The sequence below is a fragment of the Scyliorhinus torazame genome, chromosome 18, assembly GCF_047496885.1.
Source record: "Scyliorhinus torazame isolate Kashiwa2021f chromosome 18, sScyTor2.1, whole genome shotgun sequence".
NCBI classification, from domain to species: domain Eukaryota; kingdom Metazoa; phylum Chordata; class Chondrichthyes; order Carcharhiniformes; family Scyliorhinidae; genus Scyliorhinus; species Scyliorhinus torazame.
In genome coordinates, this window is record NC_092724.1 from 149,553,976 (window position 1) to 149,577,265 (window position 23,290).

Genomic DNA, 23,290 nt, shown 5'->3' on the forward strand with positions numbered 1-23,290 from the left:
AACCGGATCATTTAAACCTTGCAGGTTTCATGTTACTGTTCTCACTGGGGGTTTCTGAGCTACCGCCTGATTGAGTATGCCATCCCTACCTAGCACAGATCTTGCCTAACCATCAGGTGCCTTTCTAACCTGGGCCCACCTAAAATGGCCACCCTCTCCATCCTCTCCTAAACCCAACCAAAGAGCCATCAGCATCACCAGCTCCTCCTCTCCCCTGTACCACCCTCTAGACACCTCCGCCATCCCCTCTCCCCCTCCACCCCCCCCCCCTCCCCCACCCTACCCCTGGCAACCCACACCAACCCCACCCCATACTGCTTGCATTTATTAGCATCCCTGCTAGCATGGCAACTCCCCACCTGGAGATTCAGACAAAGGATCCGACCCAAACCGCCCAAACTACCCTCCCCCACTCTGCTTGCACCACCTTTCTCTTTCAACACATCCCTCCCCAGATCCTGGCCACCAGGGACCCCTTCCCCCCTCGCTCCAGCAAGTGCATCCAACCCAAAACTCTGTACCATCCCTTCATCGACCCAATCCAATACCAATCCAACATGTGCAAAGAACAACTGAGCACCCACACATATTGCACACCCAGATCACACCATAAAACCAATACCAAAACCCAACATGTGCAAGAAAAAACAACATAACAATTTCAAAACTCGCATCTACTTCACAGGTCATGATACAGAAAAATTCCTAACATTAGCCCTCACCCAACCCATATTCCTTGACAAAGCCGTCCACCTCCTCCGGTGTCATAAAGTAATGTACCTGCCCTTAAAAGTCACCCAAAGTTTGGCAGGTTACAACACCCGAAACCAAATCTTGCTCCGAAAGAGCGCCGCTTTGGCCTTATTAAAGCCTGCCCGCCGTTTGGCCAGGTTTGCACCAATCTCCTGATAAATCCGGATGCAGTTCCCCTCCCAGCTACAGTCCTGAGTCGCCTTTGCCCACCTCAGAATCTTCTCCTTATCCTAGAACTTTTGCATATGCACAATCATTGCCCGTGGCAGTTCCCCAGCTCTCGGTCTCTGTCTTAGTGACCGATGGACTTTCATGAAGACCCCCGCCTCAACCAACTTCTTGAACATCCACGAAACATTGCCTGAGGCACTCGTTCCCTCCACATCCTCCGGCAGACCTACGATTCTGCCACCAGGACTGATTCTCCTCGGTGCCTGCAGCATCTTGCAGGCCTCCCCCAGCATTGCCATCTCTGCCTCCAAAGCCATGATTCGGTCACTACAGTTGGACACCACCCTTTCTACCTCTTGGATCGTCGGCCCTTGTGACTCTAAGCGGTTCTCTACCCAATCTAGAGTTCCGCGAAGAGGGGCTACTGCTCCCTCAATCTCACTGGACCAGTCCCCCTGCATCCCCTTTTGCTGTTGCCAATACTTTCCTTTGATAAAGTCCAACAACTGCTCCACAGGTAGCGTTGCAGATGACACTGACCCTTCCCCCTCCACCATTTTTTCCACTGGTTCTGCACCACCTGTCTCCTCCAACTCCAAAGCTAGGGCTCTGACTGATTTTGCCAGGTGTGATACCCTGCCAATATTCCACTCTGGTGTAGAAATCACCATCCTCCACTCACTTCACACCTTTTCCACAAAAATCACCCATTAACTGGGTAGAAAGGGCCGAAACTAACACCTCCAAACAGGAGCCACTTTGTGTGCGACCGATCAGCTTCATGCCCCTCTTGAAGGTTTGCCCTGTCCTTTCAGCCAGACCGTTGGATAAAGGGTGATATGAAACTTTTTGATTGCGAAGATCACAGCCGTTCCTTCCTTTTCAATTCGAGCGTACCTATGCTCTACGTCAGCCAATCTTCTTGAAGCAGAGGCTATCAGCCTCTCTGTCACATTGTCCCAATGAGGAGATAACGCCGACCTGATGCCATTTGGGGAGGTATTGCATGTACTTATTGTTGTGTTATGTACTCTGGGATAACACAGGCTGCAACCTAAGTGTGGTTACTCTGTCTGACTGAACCAGACTAGCTCTTAGCCACGTGCTGGAGGTGTGATACTGTAAATACACCCGGACTCACTCTGTAGATGTGAAAGAGGCAGAGTGTGAGTGCTTCATGCCTTTTATAGTGAGATACCACCCACTCCTGAGTGTCCTGCCTACTCATTGGTCATGCCCTGTTCTCTGTGTTCATTAGCTGCCTGTCTGTATATCTGATGCACTAAGCGTCAAGAACCACAAAGACATGTGAGACTTTAACCAAGGCGTTAATACACTACATAGGAAGCTTACCCGACACAGACGACCCCAGACAAATGGGTCAGGTCTCAGAAGCTGTGTCTTATACCTAACTCCCGTGGAAGTGGCCAAGGCGGAGCTCTCCGTGGCCAGGTCAGGTTACATACAGGTGACCGAACCTCTACAGAGCTACAGTACAATACACAGTACAATACACAGGATTACAGGGCCACGTTACACACAACTATTATATAACTATGTACAATGCTAGGGAAGTACAGTGGTGTATCACCACAATATCATTATCTGCATGTCTGCATATCATGACATCGCTCCTTTTAAAAAATGTTTTGTTGGCATATGGGAACGTACTTACATGTGGTGGCATATATTAACATATTTACAAGCAGTGGCATATGTGAATGTATTTACATGTGAAGACAGCTGTCTAATGTGAGAAAACAGAACATAGCAAACAAAACAAATGTTCATAAGTCCAGTCTCTGGGGCTTGCGTCAGATCCTTGTCGACCACTGGAGAGGTGGTAGTGGGGACTACGGCACCTTGCCAGGCGGGCTGGAAGCCTGACTGGTGGCCTTGTAGTTCGCGGTATCAGGAGGTGGCAAATCAACGGACGGAAACGGAGAAGAAAGCGGTTGCGGGCAGGCAACTTTGCGCAGTGCCCATCTGTTTCGTCGCACAACAGAACCATCAGTCATACGTACAACATACGAGCGGGGCGCAGCCTGTCGAACAATGACAGCTGGAGCAGTCATCCGATATCTTGATCTTGACAGTGTCTGCCGGAGATAATACGGGCAAATCGGTGGCATGAGCATCATCGCCCTGCTTTTGCTGGTTTCAGAGCTGCTGTACCCTCTGCAGCACCGGGAGGTGATCCAGGTTGGGCAAGTGTATGGCTGGAAATGTCATCCGCAGATCCTTGTTCATCAGGAGTTGTGCCGGCGACATGCCAGTGGACAGTGGGAGGTAGATGTCAGAAGCAGAATCCGCGGCCTTGCAGATGAGCTGTTTCACAATGTGCAGCCCTTTTTCAACCTTCCCACTGGACTGCGGATAGTGTGGGCTGGAAGTGACATTTTTGAAATGGTATGACTTGGCAAACACAGACCACTTGTGGCTGCTGAAGCACGGGCCATTATCACTCATGACAGTGAGTGGGATAACATGCCTGGTGAACGTCTCCTTACAGGCCTTGATGACGGTCCGAGATGTGAGGTCTGAGAGGTTCACGACTTCAGGGTAGTTGGAGAAATAGTCAATAATCAACACGTAGTCACGACATTCGCACGAAAGAGGTCGATGCCAACCTTGGGCCACGGGGAGGTTTCGATTTCATGCTGCTGGAGCGTCTCCTTGCTCTGCGCTGGCTGGAAGCGTAGACAGGTCGCACAGTTCAGGACCATGTTCGAGATGTCCTGGCTAATACCGGGCCAGTAGACAGCCTGCCTGGCTCTGCGTCTGCACTTCTCGACGCCCAGGTGTCCCTTAAGGATTTGGCGGACAACCAAGCTCTGGAGACTGAGTGAAATGACAATCTGGTCCAGCTTGAGGAGGATACCATCAATCACCATCAGGTCGTTCTTTACATTGTAAAATTGTGGGCACTGCCCTTTCTGCCAGCTATTGGCGAGGTGGTGCATGACACGCTGCAAGAGGGGGTCTTTGGCTGTCCCCTCACGGATACAAACCACCTTCTCATCAGAAGCCGGGAGGGTGCTAGCACACAGCTGCACCTGTGATTCAGTCTGCCGGATGATTTCCAGCGGGTCACTAGGCCATGTGATGGAGTGGGACAATGCATCAGCGATAATGTGCTCCTTGCCAAGCATGTACACTAAGTCAAAGTCGTATCTTCTGAGTTTGAGGAGGATGTGCTGCAACCGAGGTGTCATGTCGTTCAGGTCCTTGTGGATAATGTGGACCAGAGGCCTATGATCCGTCTCGACAGTGAATGTCGGCAGGCCGTAGACATAGACGTGAAACTTGAGAATGCCAGTGAGAAGACTCAGGCATTCTTTCTCTATTTGTGCATTCCTTCTTTCGGTGGGCGTCATAGCCCTCGATGCGTAGGCTAGCGGTGCCCAGGATGAAATGTCATCGCGTTGAAGCAGCGCCGCACCGATGCCATCCTGGCTCGCATCTGTTGAGATCTTTGTCTCCCTGTCTTGGTCAAAAAATGCCAAGACGGGTGCAGTGGTGAGCTTGGCTTTCAGCTCCAATCTCTCTGCCTGATGTGCTGCGTTCCACTCAAAGGCAGTGGACTTTTTCACCAGGTTTCGTAGGGCTGTGGTGTGTGAGACCAGGTTGGGATGAACTTGTCCAGAAAATTAACCATGCCCAGGAAGCGCAACACCGCCTTCTTGTCTTCAGGGACCTTCATGGCTTTGATGGCCTTGACCTTGTCTGTGTCCGGGCGCATGCCCTGCCGAGAGATCTGGTCACCTAGGAACTTGAGTGTCGACATGCCAAAGCAACATTTGGACCTGTTCAGCTTCAGGCCATTGGCATGGACATGGCGGAATACCTGCTGGAGACGGGAAACATGCTCTTCAGGGGTCGTGGACCATATGATGATGTCGTCCACGTACACACGAACCCCTTCAATGCCCTCCATCATCTGCTCCATGATGCGATGGAAGATCTCCGATGCCGAGACAATGCCAAATGGCATGCGATTATAGCAGTATCTGCCAAACGGGGTGTTGAAGGTGCAGAGCCTTCTGCAGGACTCATCCAGCTGGATTTGCCAAAATCCATGTGACGCATCTAACTTGGTGAAAAAACGTGCGTGTGCCATCTCACTGGTGAGTTCCTCCCGCTTCGGGATGGGGTAATGTTCATGCATTATATTCTTATTGAGATCCTTGGGATCAATGCAGATGCGCAGATCTCCCGAAGGCTTTCTAACGCATACCATTGAGCTGACCCAGTCAGTCGGTTCGGTTACCTTGGAAATGATGTCCTGTTGCTGAAGATCCTTGAGCTGTGCCTTCAGGCGCTCCCCCAGCGGAGCCGGGACCCGGCGTGGTGCGTGGACCTCTGGCTTGGCATCAGGTCGTAGCAGAATCTTGTATCGATATGGCAGCGTGCCCATCCCGTCGAACACATACGGATACTGAGAGAGGATGTCGTCAATTCCGGCCTTAAGATCCACATTGGAGGATGTCGTTGCGTAAACCCGCTGCACGAGGTTCAGCTGCTTGCAGGCATGCGTGCCAAGTAGGGATGCCCTGTCTGACTTGACAATTTCAAAACTTAACTGTGCCTGGGTGTTCCGGTTGGAGACAAGTAGATAGCATGATCCCAGTGACGTGATGGAATTTCCGTTGTAGTCCAGGAGCCTGCAGGCTGCTGGAAGGACCTTGGGGGGCTTCTTGATGAGTTTGAAATCTGCCTGTGAGAGGAGGTTGGCAGAAGCACCTGTGTCCAGCTTAAACTGGATGGAGCAGTGGTTGACCTGCATCACCGCATGCCAGTCGTCCGCAGAATCCACAGCGAGGATTGATTGAATTTGTGATGAGTTGGATGTGGCATATTCACATTTGGTAATGATGCCCACACAGTAGGCGGAGTCCAGGCATTCTTCCTCTGGATCCGTTGTGCTGCCAGTATCAGAATCCTGTAATCGTTGTTGCACGCTCTGAATGCGCCGTCGTCGGAATTGGGAGCGCTGGCCCCTGACTGGTGGTGCAGACCTGCACAAGGCTGCATAGTGTCTAGGCTTCCCGCAGTTTAAACATCGCCTGCCTCTTGCAGGGCTGTATTTCTTGGGTTGGGCAGCTGGATCAAAGTAAACCTAGCTGTCTTGGAAGACTTCCGGATATTTCCCCAGGACCTCAATCTGCCCGTACCCATTCTAAAATCTGTTGCCAATCTAGGCAGAGTCTCTGTAACCAGTCATGGACCAGAAGACTGGGTCCGGAACCCTGGACCACTTCCAATGGCTGTTGAACTGATTGTTGTCCAATGGTAACCGGAGTCATCATTATCGTTAATGGTTCTCCGGTGTACATTGCCAACTGTGCCTTAGTGTCCGTTAGGCCCAAGTGCTGGATCCCGAAACAAATTTTCCAGTAAGTTTGTTGTCCAATGACTGAGACAGCAGCCCTGTATCTATTTCCATATCTGAGGGGTAGCCATTCACTTGGGTGGTTATCTTGATTGGGGCTAATTGTGGTGCCGTAATACAATTTAATTGCACGCAATCATCCTCATCGGGCTGGACTAAATATAGAGCCCTGGTAGTGTGTCACCTGACCAGTGTGACACATTTGCTGTTGATTCTGGCGCTCTCAGCCCCCACGGTTCCTGCAACCACAAGTGCAGCAACGTTGTGAGTCTTCTTCCTGGACTTGAGGATAGATGTCTTGTCGGGCTGCAGTGGTTCTTGGTCAGTGGGTCTAACTATAACGTTGCTCAGGTTGCGATTGGGTCCCATAGGTCTTGCTCTTGGGGGGGGGCGTTACCCGCCAGAACGGTAGGCGGCCAACGCTATGTACATCCAAGTCCAAGAATCCCTGAAGTTACCTGGACTCCCATTTCCATGTTTTCACGCAAGAGGGATAGTTCTATGGCCATTCTTAGCTCCAAGGACTGTTCCGCCAACAATTTCCATTGGGTTGCCATGTTATTGATGCCACACACTAGGCAGCCTCGCCTTACTATGTTACCAGATTGTTGCAATTCTGCTGAATGTACCTTCATATTGTTTCTTTAGGTGAGGCTTATACAGTACATCCTTCAAAACATTGTTAGTATTTGTAGACATGACCTTAAGTGTTCAATAGTTCACTCATTTTTTATAACTTTGATTAAACCTTTTGCAAACTAAGTATTTCCAAGTATCATTTTATTTTTCAATATGTATTTAGTTGATTTTTTAAAGGCCACCAAACAGTTAATAAATCCAACAAGTCCCAACCGGGACTACCGATAATGCCGTTTCCATTCCAGCGTGGTTTGAAAGGGTTGATTTCATGAGCCCCAGCTGATAGGTCTCCCTCCGCCCATTGTATTCCACGAGCCCCACAAGGAGATCAATCAGGTCATCCCTATGGGCCTCGTGAGGGTTATTACAGAAACTTACTGCCACATATATCTATATATCATTAGGATTATTATTAGCATGCACGGTAGCACGGTAGCATGGTGGTTAGCACAATTGCTTCACAGCTCCAGGGTCCCAGGTTCGATTCCCGGCTTGGGTCACTGTCTGTGCGGAGTCTGCACGTTAACTCCATGTGTGCGTGGGTTTTCTCCGGGTGCTCTGGTTTCCTCCCACAGTCCAAAGATGTGCAGGTTAGGTGGATTGGCCATGCTAAATTGCCCTTAGTGTCCAAAATTGCCCTTAGTGTAGGGTGGGGTTACTGGGTTATGGGGATAGGGTGGAGGTCTGGGCTTGGGTAGGGTGCTCTTTCCAAGAGCCGGTGCAGACTCGATGGGCCGAATGGCCTCCTTCTGCACTGTAAATTCTATGAACTGAATTAGAGAGTAAATTGTATAACCTTAGGATTTTTTGTGTAATCAACAGTGAACACCAATGCCAAGCTGCTGAGAGGAAATTCCAGGCCAAAATTCACACAATGGTCCTTCTTGCTTTAAGACTAGGTATAGTGAGACCATTGGCATTCTCGGTGTTCACTGATTTTGTGAAAGGATTTTTCAAGTCAGTGGCTACACTTCAAAAGTAATTAATTGTTTGTGAAGTGCTTGACAGCATTATATGAAGGGCCATAATTGGCAGAAGAATTCAGTTAAGAGAAATTTTGCAATAGCAACTTTGATTTTTTTTCTCGCTGCTTTCACAGAAAACATCGACTACATGTACCTAGGTCTTACTGGCACATCTGCTAGTCCATGATTTAGAATAACAATCGTAAAAAGCAAATCATCTTCCTACCCTTTCTCCTAGCCTATAATAATTATTATAATATAATATAATAATTATTATACAAACTGGACAAAAAGAAGGAAATAGAGGACATTTGCATTAAAAAAAATGATCTTTTTACAGACTTGTTGGAGGTTTGGTGTCAGAGAAGATCCGCTGGGGTGATTCTGTGGCGAAGTTCAAGGAACAGGAAAAAACATTGTGTGGTGATGTGCTTCTTGTTACAGCCTTTGTTTCTTATGTTGGATACTTCACAAAAAAATACAGAAATGATCTTCTGAATGAACACTGGCTGCCTTATCTGCTAAAATTGGAGGTATGATGATGTTTAAAATTGCTTCAGAGAACGAGTATGGACTTTTAAATTACTGCTGAATTGATGAACATGCCTTCCTCCTATTCCTGCTGATAACTGAGTTTAGATGTCAGGCGCTAGAACTCGCAATAATATCTGTATGTCACAGATCCGGTCGCCTCTATAGATGTAATTATGAGACTGCTGAGGGGCATTGGCTCCTTTTTGGGCTATAAGTTAAACCTGGGAAAAAGTGAATACTTTCCAGTTAATCCCCCAGGCGGGGGAACCAACCTGTGGGTATTGCCCTTCTGTCGGGCCAGAGGTAGCTTCTGGTATCTGGGCATCCAAGTGACATCTGATTGGCATAGGCTCCATGAGCTAAACTTATAAGTTTGTTAGATAAAGTGAGACTTGATTTGCAGAGATGGAGTGAGTAGCCTTCCCTAATCCCTGGTGGGCAGAGTTCAAACCATCAAGTTGAATATTCTGCTGAGGTTTCTATTTTTGTTCCAATGCCTTCCTGTTTTTCTCGCTAAAACATTCTTTGCTGGGGTGAACAAGTTAGTGAATTCCTTTATGTAGGTGGGTAGGGTGCCGTGAATTCACAGGGTGTACCTCCAGAGGGGTCAACAGTTGGGGGGGGGTGCTAGCGCTACCAGATTTCCTCATGTATTACTGGGCGGCCAACGTGGAGAAGGTGTTGGGATGGTACAGAGAATCGGATACCATATGGGGAAAGATGGAGGCACGTTTGTGTCAAGGGTTGAGCCTCGGCCCTAGTAATGGCACCACTCCCACTCTCTCTAACGAAATATACCTCAAATTCAGTGATGATCTCCACTTTGAAGATATAGAGGCAGCTCAGACAACTTTCCGGGAGCGGGAGAGAGAGAGGGAGCCGGAGCGCAGCGAGTGCAGCTTGGGATTCGGGTAGGTGTTTAAACTTGCCCCCAGGTTCCAGCGGCCTTCATTTCCAGGAGCGGGAGAGAGAGAGAGAGCCGGAGTGCAGCTTGGGAATCAGGTAGGTGCTTAAGTATTTGATTTTTACCTCTATTTAAGTTGGGCGGTTGCTAAACCCGAGACACTACACTTGTAGTGTCTCCCACCCTTCCACCTCCTCTAACCTAAAGGGGTGAGTGAATATCAGGTAAGCTCTCTCTTTTCTTTTTCTTTTATCCGCAAGTTATAGCTTCGGATTTTCGGCGGGAGCAGTGGCCAGGGGTCTGTCGGGAAGGTAAGTAGCTGGGAGAAATTTAACTCTTCCTGGGTTGGTAAGTATTGTGATTGGTAAGTAAAATCCTTATTCCTTTCACTTATTCATTATTTGATATTATATTTGTAATCAGTTAAGGTAAAGTGTAAAAATGGCAGGAGGTCCCAGACACATGTTATGCTCCTCGTGCTCAATGTGGGAGTTCAGGGACGCGGCCGATTCCCCTGACTCCTTCATGTAAGGGAAGTGTGTCCAGCTGCAGCTCCTGTTAGACCACATGACGGCTCTGGAGCTGCGGATGGACTCACTTTGGAGCATCCGCGATGCTGAGGAGGTCGTTGTTAGAACGTTCAGTGAGTTGGTCACACCGCAGATTAGGGTTGGTGAGGGAGACAGGGAATGGGTGACCAAAAGGCAGAGAAAGAGCAGGAAGGCAGTGCAGGTGTCCCCTGCGGTCATCTCCCGCCAAAACAGGTATACCGTTTTGGACACTGTTGGGGGAGATGACTTACCAGGGGAAGGCAGGAGTAGCCAGGCTCATGGCACCGTGGCTGGCTCTGCTGCACAGAAGGGCGGGAAAAAGACTGGCAGGGCTATAGTCATAGGGGATTCAATCGTAAGGGGAGTAGACAGGCGTTTCTGTGGTCGAAAACGAGACTCCCGAATGGTATGTTGCCTCCCGGATGCACGGGTCAGGGATGTCTCAGATCGGCTACAGGACATACTGAAGGGGGAGGGTGAACAGCCAGTTGTCGTGGTGCATATAGGCACCAACGATATAGGTAAAAAATGGGATGAGGTCCTACAATCAGAATTTAGGGAGTTAGGAGATAAGTTAAAAAGTAGGACCTCAAAGGTAGTAATCTCAGGATTGCTACCAGTGCCACGAGACAGTCAGAGTAGAAATTCAAGAATAGTCAGAATGAATACGTGGCTTGAGAGATGGTGCAGGAGGGAGGGATTCAGATTTTTGGGACATTGGAATCGGTTCTGGGGGCGGTGGGACCATTACAAATCGGATGGTCTACACCTGGGCAGGACTGGAACCAATGTCCTAGGGCGTGCTTTTGCTAACACTGTTGGGGAGGTTTTAAACTAATGTGGCAGGGTGATGGGAACCAGATTAGGAAGTTAGGGGTCAGTAAAGAGGCAGAAACTAAAGTCAGTAAGGTACTAGATAATAAACTCAATGTGACTAAGGGGAAGAGGAGACAGGGAAGAGATGATGAACGCAAAGGGACAGGTGGTTGAGGTGCATTTGTTTCAATGCGAGAAGTGTAGCAGGTAAGGCAGATGAATTTAGGGCTTGGATTAGTACCTGGGAATATGATGTTATTGGTATTACGGAGACTTGGTTGAGGGAAGGGCAAGACTGGCAACTAAATATCCCAGGGTATAGATGCTTCAGGAGGGATAGAGAGGGAGGTAAAAGGGGTGGAGGAGTTGCATTACTGGTCAGAGATGATATCACAGCTATGATTAAGGAGGGCACAATGGAGGATTCGAGCACTGAGGCAATATGGTTAGAGCTAAGAAATAGGAAGGGTGCAGTAACATTGTTGGGACTTTACTACAGGCCTCCCAAAAGCGAGCGTGAAGTAGAGGTACAAATATGTCGACAGATTATAGGAAAATGTAGGAGCAATAGGGTGGTCGTGATGGGAGATTTTAACTTCCCCAGCATTGAATGGGACTCATGTAGTGTTGGAGGCGTAGATGGAGCAGAATTTGTAAGGAACATCCAGGAGAGTTTTTTAGAGCAGTATGTAAATAGTCCAACTCGGGAAGGGGCCATACTGGACCTGATATTGGAGAATGATCCTGGCCAGGTGGTTGAAGTTTCAGTCGGTGATTACTTTGGGAATAGCGATCACAATTCCGTAAGTTTTAGAATACTCATGGGCAAAGACAAGAGTGGTCCTAAAGAAAGAGTGCTAAATTGGGGAAAGGCCAAGTATAACAAAATTCGGCAGGAGCGAGGGAATGTGGATTGGGAGCAGCACTTTAAGGGTAAATCCACATTTGAAATGTGGGAGTCTTTTAAGGAAAGGTTGATTAGAGTGCAGGACAGACATGTCCCTGTGAAAATGAGGGATAGAAATGGCAAGATTAGGGAACCATGGATGACGGGTGGAATTGTGAGACTAGCTAAAATGAAAAAGGAAGCATACATAAGATCTAGGCGACTTAAATCTGATGAAGCTTTGGAGGAATATCGGGAAAGTAGGACAAATCTCAAACGCGCAATAAAGACGGCTAAAAGGGGTCATGAAATATCTTTGGCTAACAGGGTTAAGGAAAATCCCAAGGATTTTATTCGTATATAAGGAGCAAGAGGGTAACTAGAGAAAGGATTGGCCCACTCAAAGACAAAAGAGGGAATTTATGCGTGGAGTCAGAGGAAATGGGTGAGATTCTTAATGAGTACTTTGCATCGGTATTCACCAAGGAGAGGGACATGATGGATGTTGAAGCTAAGGACGGATGTTTAAATACTCTAGGTCAAGTCGGCATAAGGAAGGGGGAAATTTTGGGTATTCTAAAAGGCATTAAGGTGGACAAGTCCCCAGGTCCGGATGGGATCTATCCCAGGTTACTGAGGGAAGAGAGGGAAGAAATAGCTGGGGCTTTAACAGATATCTTTGCAGCATCCTTGAGCACGGGTGAGGTCCCGGAGGACTGGAGAATTGCTAATGTTGTCCCTTTGTTTAAGAAGGGTAGCAGTGATAATCCAGGGAATTATAGACCTGTGAGCTTGATGTCAGTGGTAGGCAAACTGTTGGAGAAGATACTGAGGGATAGGATCTATTCACATTTGTTAGAAAATAGACTTATCAGTGATAGGCAGCATGGTTTTGTGCAGGGAAGGTCATGTCTTACAAACCTAATAGAATTCTTTGAGGAAGTGACAACGTTAATTGATGAGGGAAGGGCTGTAGATGTCATATACATGGGCTTCAGTAAGGCGTTTGATAAAGTTTCCCATGGCAGGTTGATGGAAAAAGTGAAGTCGTATGGGGTTCAGGGTGTACTAGCTAGATGGATGAAGAACTGGCTGGGCAACAGGAGACAGAGAGTAGTGGTGGAAGGGAGTGTCTCAAAATGGAGAAAGGTGACTAGTGGTGTTCCACAGGGATCCGTGCTCGGACCACTGTTGTTTGTGATATACATAAATGATCTGGACGAAGGTATAGGTGGCCTGATTAGCAAGTTTTCAGATGATACTAAGATTGGTGGAGTTGCAGATAGCGAGGAGGACTGTCAGAGAATACAGCAAAATATAAATAGATTAGAGAGTTGGGCAGAGAAATGGCAGATGGTGTTCAAGGCAAATGCGAGGTGAGTCATTTTGGAAGATCTAATTCAAGAGCGGACTATACGGTCAATGGAAGAGTCCTGGGGAAAATTGATGTACAGAGAGATCTGGGAGTTCAGGTCCATTGTACCCTGAAGGTGGCAAAGCAGGTCGATAGAGTGGTCAAGAAGGCATACAGCATGCTTGCCTTCATCGGACGAGGTATTGAGTACAAGAGTCGGCAGATCATGTTACAGTTGTATAGGACTTTGGTTCGGCCACATTTGGAATACTGCGTGCAGTTCTGGTCGGCACATTACCAGAAGGATGTGGATGCTTTCGAGAGGGTGCAGAGGAGGTTCACCAGGATGTTGCCTGGTTTGGAGGGTGTTAGCTATGAAGAAAGGTTGAGTAAATTAGGATTGTTTTCATTGGAAAGACGGAGGTTAAGGGGGGACCTGATTGAGGTCTACAAAATTATGAGAGGTTTGGACAGGGTGGATAGCAACAAGCTTTTTCCAAGAGTGGGGGTGTCAATTACAAGGGGGTCACGATTTCAAGGTGAGAGGGGGAAAGTTTAAGGGAGATGTGCATGGAAAGTTTTTTACGCAGAGGGCGGTGGGTGCCTGGAACGCTTTGCCAGCGGAGGTGGTAGAGGCGGGCACAATAGCATCATTTAAGATGCATCTAGATAGATATATGAACGGGCGGGGAACGGAGGGAAGTAGATCCTTGGAAAATTGGTGACAGGTTTAGATAAAGGATCTGGATCGGCACAGGCTGGGAGGGCCGAAGGGCCTTTACCTGTGCTGTAATTTTCTTTGTTCTTTGTTCTTATTACTGGTTCCTCTAAATGGTAACCATTTGTATGCACCATCAGGTTTGGATTCTACTTTTAAGGCAAGGGAAGGGATGGGGCGAGAGTGCTTTTGAGACCTGTTTATATGGACGGTTTGCCAGTTGGGAGGAGTTCTCAGCGAAATTCCAACTATTAGGGACACACCTATTCCAATATTTTCAATTGTGTGACTTAGCTTACGGTGTTTGCCCTGTGTTTCTCTTGGCACCACAGCCTTCTCTGTTGGAGGAAATTTTACGGTTGGCAAGAACTGGCGGGGGGAGGATCTCGAATATCTATGAGCGGACCATGGCATTGGCATCTACGTCCAACTCAAGGTGGTTCATAGAGCTCATCTAACCAGAAGTAGGATGAGCGGGTTCTTTGATGGAGTGGCGGACTGGTGCGAGGGGTGTTCGCGTGGGCCCGCCAACCATACGCACATGTTCTGGTCTTGTCCAAAGATAGTGAGCTTTTGAGTCTCCTTCTTTAATACCATGTTAGCGGTTCTTAACATTGATCTCGAGCCTGGTTCAAGATTGGGACTGCGGACCAGGTTGAAGGCGGATGCGCTCGCCTTTGCCTCACTGATAGCCCAAAGGTGAGTTCTGTGCCTCGGCCTTGGGTGACCTTATGGACTTTTATATACCTGAGAAACGTCAAATACACCATCAGAGGATCAGTCGAGGGATTCTACCTGAGGTAGCAGTTATTTATCTCACACTTCCAATAGTTAATTCCCATCAGCTGTTAGGGGGGAGGCAGGGTTATTGGTGGGGTTAGGGAGGACACGGGGAAGGGGGGGGCTGGTTGGATGCAGCCTTTGGGGTTTTTTCTGCATCTCTGATTTCTTGTGTTAAGACGACAATTGTACCATGTTTGAACAATTTTCATCGTTGTATTGTCGTTCAGATCGTGTTTGATAAATATGAAACCTTTAATAAAATATTATTTTTAAAAAGCAATGATATGGAAATGTAATGGGGTCAGCAATGACTTCACATTATCCTGAGAAACAAAAGTACCCACCTTTTTTGGTAGTGGTTGCTTACCACTGTGCTGGTATGAGCAAAGCAGGCCCAAATCCTGCTTCACTCGAGTTAGCCCAGTTTCTCGGAGGAAACTAAAACAGGTGTTATGCTCCTCAATACCATTTGCACCATATCCCTAAAAATTGCCCAATGCCAATCGGGCATGATGTTTTTCAGATTTTCTTGGGACATTGAACATAGCTGTACAAAATTGGATATTTTTAACCTAATTTTCCATCTGAAAAATGGGCCGAATTTTATTTTTACACCATGATATTTAGTTTATCGTCATAGTCCAACAATATTTTTAAACTATCCTTCTGAATGTCTGTTGACAGTTACAGCTTCTCTTGCATGTGTTAATATCTACTAAAGTATTCATAATGATCGTAGAATAAAAATGCAGGTTTTCACTGGATTTTTGCATGCTGATACTAGCTTTAGAACACAGGAACTGAAAAAGAAAAAAGACCACACTACATCTGAAACTTAATGTTAACCAAAACCTTGCAAGTTTTTGTTACTGTTAATGCAAGTTCCAATCAGATTTAAGATATCTACAGCATTATTTTTTGGGTAATTATTTTAGGTGCCAATTCCAATAACTGAAAACTTAGATCCGCTTTCTCTTCTGACTGATGATGTTGACATTGCTGGCTGGAATAATCAGGGATTGCCGAGTGACCGGACATCATCTGAAAATGCTACAATCCTCTGTAACACAGAGCGTTGGCCTCTGATTATTGATGCACAGCTTCAGGGGATTAAATGGATTAAAAGGAAGTATGGAGATGATTTGAAAATAATAAGACTTGGACAAAGAGGGTATGTATATTTGCTCCAAATAGAAAGATCTCTTAAAATAATATAATTTGTAAATAATTTACATTTAATTTACATGCATTAGCAAAGTTCTGCCTAAGTCTATTTCTTCCTAAAATAGTTTTGGATGAAGTATGACCTTGAGCACATTCTCTCAGAATATCAAGATTTCCATCTTCTCATTACAGCGTTTTCTGTTTCTTGAGTCACCCAGCATTGGGTCCTCAACCCTTTTGCTGGCAATCGCCTATATGGTATTGTGATGATATGTATAATGTAGAAGTGTAAAAGGTTAACAAGGTGATGTTCATGTAGCTCAACTCTAGACGGCACCACAGAGTAGTCATATAAATATAATGGGCGGGATTCTTCGATCGTCGACATCGCGTTCGGCGATCGGCTGGAGAATCCACGTTTACGCTGGAATCAGGGACGGCGCCATTTTTGCGATGCTCCACCCCCTCAAACGCGGTATTGTCAGGACGTCACCTGCGGCACTCCCCCGATGCTCCGCCCCCGATGGGCTGAGATCCGTCGACATCACTCGCGTGTGCTCACATCGTTCGAGGACATCGCGTGGCGGCTGCGGACTGTGTCCAACGCTGCCACAGTCGGGGGGAGCCGTTCCGCTGGCAGGGATCTTTTGTGGGGGCTGGGGGGACTGGTGGTAGGTGGCGAGGAGGGTTCCGGGTTCAGTTTTTGGCAGGCCGGGTCCGCGCGCAGCCGCCACAGGCCGCCACCGTGCACATATGCGGCTACAGACCGGGCCATTCTGCGGCTGTATCCGCAGGTAAAGCCGGGGGCTTTATGCTGCGCGGCTGCCAGCCCCCCACCAGGTGGAGGATCTGTGTGGGGGCGGCGCCGTCTTTCTGGTCGTAAGGCCAGATGGATCATGCGGACATAGCCACAGGATCGGAGAATCCAGCCCACTGGGCCTCCTAGAGTTCTGAGAGAAGGTTGAGAGAAAGTGTTGGAGAAGGTGTTAGAGATATAGATTTCTGTAGCATAGATTTAATACTGTTCTTTTCTTAGTTATTACTTAGTGAGGTGTGCAAATTATTTAAGTGTAAATAAACTAGCTTTGTTCGAAATATATAGCTTGATGTTCTTTGTCAGCACTGCAACTTTTAACGATCTTGAAGGACTCCACAAGGAACATCACGCTTATATTACGATCCCTGTAAAGAAATGCTTCTCTCCTCAATTGTTCATTCACCATGCAACTTGTAGACTGCTGACATACATAAAATTATTGTCCTGGATTTACTTTCCACAACCCTCTTGCACAGTTTGGGACTACCAGTTTGGGAAGACAGAGGCTGAGGGGAGAGCTGATTGGGGTTGACAAAATTAACAGAGGTATAGACAGGATGAATAGTCAGAAGCTTTATCCCAGGGTGGAAGACTCAATTATAAGGGGGCACAGGTTCAACGTGAGAACAAGAAAGCATAGGGGAGGTGTGCATGGAAAGTTTTTCACACAGAGGGTGGTGGGTGCCTGGAACACGTTGCCAGTGGAGGTGGTGGAGGTAGACACGATAGCAATTTTTAAGATGCATCTTGATAGACACATGAAGGGCAGGGAATAGAGGGATACACATGGTTTGGGCAATAAATAGTCGGTCTAAATAAGGAATCTGGATCGGCGCAGGCTTAGTTAGCTGAAAGGCCTGCTCCTGTGCGTAATGTTCTTTGTTCTTTGTTCTATTACTGCAACAGATAGAAAATACAATATATACTCCAATTTCTTACATTCATCACAGCAGACCAGGCACTGAAAGTAAGCAGGCAGGTGCAGAAGGCGTTAAAGAAGGCAAATGGACATGAACACCCTAGATAAAGGAAACTGTAGCGACATGTATTTAGCACAGGGCTAAATCGCTGGCTTTGAAAGCAGATCAAGGCAGGCCAGCAGCATGGTTCAATTCCCGTAACAGCCTCCCCGAACAGGCGCTGGAATGTGGCGACTAGGGGCTTTTCACAGTAACTTCATTTGAAGCCTACTTGTGACAATAAGCGATTTTCATTTCATTTCATTTTCATGTATGAACAACTGGTAGAGAGGGTTGACACCGTACTGGACACAACGAGAAAGAGATGGGAGGAAGACCTGGGGATCGAAATAGGGTGGGGACTCTGGAGTGATGCACTGCATAGGGTCAACTCCACCTCCACGTGCGCAAGGCTCAACCTGATGCAACTAAAGGTGGTACATAGAGCCCACTTAACAAGAACCTGAATGAATAGGTTCTTCAAGGAGGTGGAGAATGTCATGATATGCAGACATGCAGATAATGATATACAGACAGGCAGCTAATGAACACAGAGAACAGGACATGACCAATGAGCAATAAGGACACTCAGGGATGGTATCTCACTATAAAAGGCACGAGGCACTCACACTCCGCCTCTTTCCATTGATGAACATCTACAGAGTGAGTCCGGGTGTATTTACAGGATCACACCTCCAGCATGTGGCTAAGAGCTAGTCTGATTCAGTCAGACAGAGTAACCACACTTAGGTTAGCAGAGAGTCGAACTCATAGAGAACTGTGCTACTGGTTCAATAAATCAGATTGAACTAACTTCAAGGTCTGGAGTATCTTTTGGTTAAAGCTGCATTCAGTTGCAGCCTGTGTTATCCCAGAGTACATAACACAACATGCTACCAGGAGACTGCTTAATCTAGGTGGTTTACCTCAGTCCATTCTGTGACAACCGACAAATATATTCCGGCACTATGGAGAAGATTCAGGCTCCTCACCAGCTCAGGATCTCCGGCAATCTCAGTACCAACTGGCGGTCATTCAAGCAAAAGTTTCTGCTGTACATCGAAGTTTCAGACCTCGTGGCTGCATCTGATGCAAGGAAGATAGCGTTTCTCCTCTCAACAGCGGGTGATCAAGCCATCGAACTCTTCAACTCTTTTCACTTCACCGAAGGCCAGGACAAGACAAAGTTTCAGACCATCCTGGGCAAGTTTGACAGTCACTGTGAAGTGGACACCAATTAAATCTTCGAGCGCTACATATTCAAACAGTGTCTACAAGGTAAAGATGAATGGGGCTGGTTTAGCTCACGGGGCTAAATCGCTGGCTTTTAAAGCAGACCAGGGCAGGCCAGCAGCACGGTTCAATTCCCATACCAGCCTCCCCGAACAGGCGCTAGAATGTGGCGACTAGGGGCTTTTCACAGTAACTTCATTGAAGCCTACTCGTGACAATAAGCGATTTTCATTTCATTTTTCAATCTTTCAACTCCTTCTTAACTAACCTCCGCCTGCTAGCGCTGTCCTGCAACTTTGGTGATATTGCTGACTCCATGATCAGAGAACAAATTGTTCACTCTGATCCTCTGAGAGAGCAGCTACTAAAAATCAAGCATATGACCCTGCCAGTCGTGATTGAAACATGCACAGTGCATGAGCACGCCAAAAATCGCTAAGCCCAGTACAAATCGGTTGAAAATGAGACACTTGCCTCCCACGAGGCAGAGAGTGTGCAGGCCATCTCCCGGATGCAGCGCCTCAGCACTGATGAAAGCGGCCATTTCGCGCGCTTTTCCCGGGGCCCCACGCATGCGCGATGCGAACGGGATAACGAAGCGGCCGACAGCCACACTGCGCATGTGCGACGATGCGCGGAGCGTCAGGGCGCCGACGTCATGACGTGCTCGAACTGCGGCAACACCCACTTAAAGAAACACTGCCCTGCAAGAGGCAAGCGATGTTTAAACTGCGGGAAGCCTGGACACTGTGCAGCCTTGTGCAGGTCTGCACCACCAGTCAGGGGCCAGCGCTCCCAATTCCGACGACGGTGCGTTCAGAGCGTGTAATAACGATTACAGGATTCTGATACTGGCAGCACAACGGATCCAGAGGAAAAATGCCTGGACTCTGCCTACTGTGTGGGCATCATTACCAAATGTGAATATGCCACATCCAACTCATCACAAATTCAATCCTCGCTGTGGATTCTGCGGATGAATGGCGTGCGGTGATGCAAGTCAACCACTGCTCCATCCAGTTTAAGCTGGACACAGGTGCTTCTGCCAACCTCCTCTCACAGGCAGATTTCAAACACATAAAGAAGGTCCTTCCAGCAGCCTGCAGGCTCCTGGACTACAATGGAAATGCCATCACGGCACTGGGATCCTGCCACCTACTCGTCTCCAACCGGAGCACTCATGCACGGTTAGGTTTTGAAATTGTCAAGCCAGACAGGGCATCCCTACTTGGCGCACATGCCTGTAAGCAGCTGAACCTCGTGCAGCGGGTTTACGCAACAACATCCTCCAATGTGGATCTTCAGGTCGGCATTGACGACACCCTCTCTCAGTATCCGTATGTGTTTGACGGGATGGGCACGCTGCCATATCGATACAAGATTCTGCTACGACCTGATGCCAAGCCAGTGGTCCATGCACCACGCCGGGTCCCGGCTCCACTGAGTGAGCGCCTGAAGGCACAGCTCAAGGATCTTCAGCAACAGGGCATCATTTCCAAGGTAACCGAACCGACTGACTGGGTCAGCTCGATGGTATGTGTTAGAAAGCCTTTGGGAGACCTGCGCATCTGCCTTAATCCCAAGGATCTCAATAAAAAAATAATGCATGAACACTACCCCATCCCAAAGCGGGAGGAACTCACCAGTGAGATGGCACACGCACGTTTTTCACCAAGTTAGATGCATCACATGGATTTTGGCAAATCCAGCAGGATGAGTCCTGCAGAAGGCTCTGCACCTTCAACACACCGTTTGGCAGATACTGCTATAATCGCATGCCATTTGGCATTGTCTCGGCATCGGAGATCTTCCATCGCATCATGGAGTAGATGATGGAGGGCATTGAAGGGGTTCGTGTGTACGTGGACGACATCATCATATGGTCCGCAACCCCTGAAGAGCATGTTTCCCGTCTCCAGCAGGTATTCCGCCATGTCCATGCCAATGGCCTGAAGCTGAACAGGCCCAAATGTTGCTTTGGCATGTCGACAGTCAAGTTCATAGGTGACCAGATCTCTCAGCAGGGCGTGCGCCCAGACACGGACAAGGTCAAGGCCATCAAAGCCAGGAAGGTCATTGAAGACAAGAAGGCGGTGTTGCGCTTCCTGGGCATGGTCTATTTTCTGGGCAAGTTCATCCCAAACCTGGCCTCACACACCACGGCCCTAAGAAACCTGGTGAAAAAGTCCACTGCCTTTGAGTGGAAGGCAGCACATCAGGCAGAGTGGTTGGAGCTGAAAGCCAAGCTCACCACTGCACCCGTCTTGGCATTTTTCGACCCAAACAGTTGCAGCCTGTGTTATCCCAGAGTACATAACACATCAGATAACAGATGTGAACGGTGCCAAGGAGGCCCGGCCAACCACGCCCACATGTTCTGGTCTTGCCCCAGACTTGTCGGGTACTGGACAGCCTTCTTTGAGGCAATGTCCAAAGTGGTGGGGATTAGGGTGGAGCCATGCCCGAAAGTGCTGGTCTTCTGGCTATCAGACCAGCCAGCTCTATTCATGGGGAGGTGGGCCGACGCCCTTGCCTTTGCCTCCCTGATCGCCCGCCGTAGAATCCTGCTTGGCTGGCGTCAGCAGCACCACCCAAAGCTGCAGACTGGCTGTCCAACCTATCAGAGTCTCTCCAAATGGAGAAAATCAAATACGCCATCCGAGGGTTGGACGACATGGGAGCCATTGATCCATCTGTTCTGGGACCTGTTCGTAGCCAACAAACAAGCTGAAGAATAATCAAGTAGCCAAGAGGCAGCAAAAAGTAGCCAAGGCATGAAAAGGAGGGAAAGACCCGGGGGTGGGGGGGGAGCAGTGCAGTGGGATAGCAAACTCAAGAGAAAAAAAAGGTGAACTGCAGGGAAGGAGAGGGGGGGAGTGGGGGGCAAGGGGGGATGGGGATGGGAGTCAGGTTGGAAGAAGGAAAGAGAGGAGGCACAGAACAATAGAGGGGAACCAGAGGCTGGGGAGGGGGGGGGGGGCGGAAGACGAGGGAACACAAACTGGAAGGCGAGCACAGGAAACGTCAACAACCACGGCAAACACAGAAACAGAGAGTAAGTAGGTACAGGAGGAAGAAATGACGAACTGCCGAAGCAGAGGTGAATGCGCAACAACAACGGCAGCAAAGGTCGACCGGGGGAAGCAAGCAACAACATCCGGGGGGCCGCCCAGGCACGCCCCCTCACCCAGATCCACTTTGGTATTGCCAGGGTTATGTTCATTCTCTCTGTACTGGACAAAACAAATGTATAAAAATGAAAGAATGCACAAGATGGGCGTACAGATGTACTATAATTGTCCCACCAGTACCTCGACGTATATATACCTCCCAGTTCCCCCCCCCCCCCCACTGCATGTTTCTCTTTACTTGTTAATCACGTGAATTTGCTAACTATATAGCGTTGTTATTTTTATCTTGTGTATAATATCTTCTCATTTTTTTCTTTCTTTTTTGTGAACACCTGTGTTTGAAAACCCAATAAAAAACATTTATATTTAAAGAAAAAGGCAAATGGGGGCGACTCAGTCGCACAGTGGTTAGCCCGGGTTCGATCCCAATTCTGGGGCACTGTCCATACGGAGTTTGCGCATTCTCCATGTGTCTGTGTGAGTCTCATCCTCACAACCCAAAGATGTGCAGGGTAGGTGGATTGGTCACTAAATTGTCCTTTAATTGGGGAAAAAAATAGATTGGGTACTTTCAATTTATTTTTAAAAAAAGAAGAATGGTATGCTGGACCTCATAGAACTCACCTTGAATATTGTGTGCAGTTTTCATCTCCATATCTGAGAAAGGATGTTCTTGCGATTGAGGAAGTGCAACAAAGGTTTATCAGATTGATGCCTGGGATGGCAAGACTGATGTAGAAGAAAGATTGAGTCAGTTATATTTGCTGGAGTTCAGAAGAATGAGGGGGTATCTCATAGAAATCTTTAACATTTGAACAGGGTTAGACAAGGTAGATGCAGGAAGGACGTTCCCGATGGTGGATCAGTCCAAAACCAGGAATCACTGTCTAAAGATACAGGGCAAAACATTTAGGACTGAGATGAGGAGACATTTCTTCACCCAGAAAGTGGTGAGCCAGAGGAACTCACTGCCCCAGAAAGCAGTTGAGAACAAAACATCGTGGGCACGATCTACTGCTGCATCACGCCTGAAAGGCACCACGGCGCGGCCGGTAGATGCCAGGAAACCACTCTTCTGGGATCGACCTGGCTCGCCATGTCTCGCGGGATCTAACGCAATCTCGTGAGATGTCGCAACGTGAATCCCGCCATTGTGGGTGGAATAAATTTTTTTCAAATCTGCATGTTAGAGTGAGACAGCTAGCCTCACTCTAATGTGCATTCCCACGATCTACCCAAGACATGGGATCTAATCCCCTTGCCTTGGGTGGTTTCAGGTGAGTGCCGTCCAGTGCTGGTCTCCACAAACAGGGACCAGATAGAATGGCACTCCCAGGGGATCAGAGGCCCCAGGTGCTTTGCCTCTGGGCAGGGTAGCACCTGGTACTGACAGCCTAGCACACTGACAGTGCCACCTGGATGCCAGCCTGGCACTGCCAAGGTGCCCTGGTTGTACTGACACCTTGGCACTGCCAGGGTGTAGGCTGGTAATAGCAAGTTGGCATTTTTCCTGCAAAGAG

General features: G+C 48.1%; 1 protein-coding gene across 1 annotated transcript in view; it reads left to right on the forward strand.

The window, feature by feature from the left end:
* Positions 1–23,290, forward strand: part of LOC140395604 (dynein axonemal heavy chain 17-like) — an 896,966-nt gene that overhangs the window by 738,724 nt on the left and 134,952 nt on the right. Inside the window, exons 63-64 of the mRNA XM_072483576.1 lie at positions 8,261–8,453; positions 15,402–15,637. Coding sequence (XP_072339677.1) covers positions 8,261–8,453; positions 15,402–15,637 — 429 coding nt within the window. The remainder of the gene's footprint in view (positions 1–8,260; positions 8,454–15,401; positions 15,638–23,290) is intronic.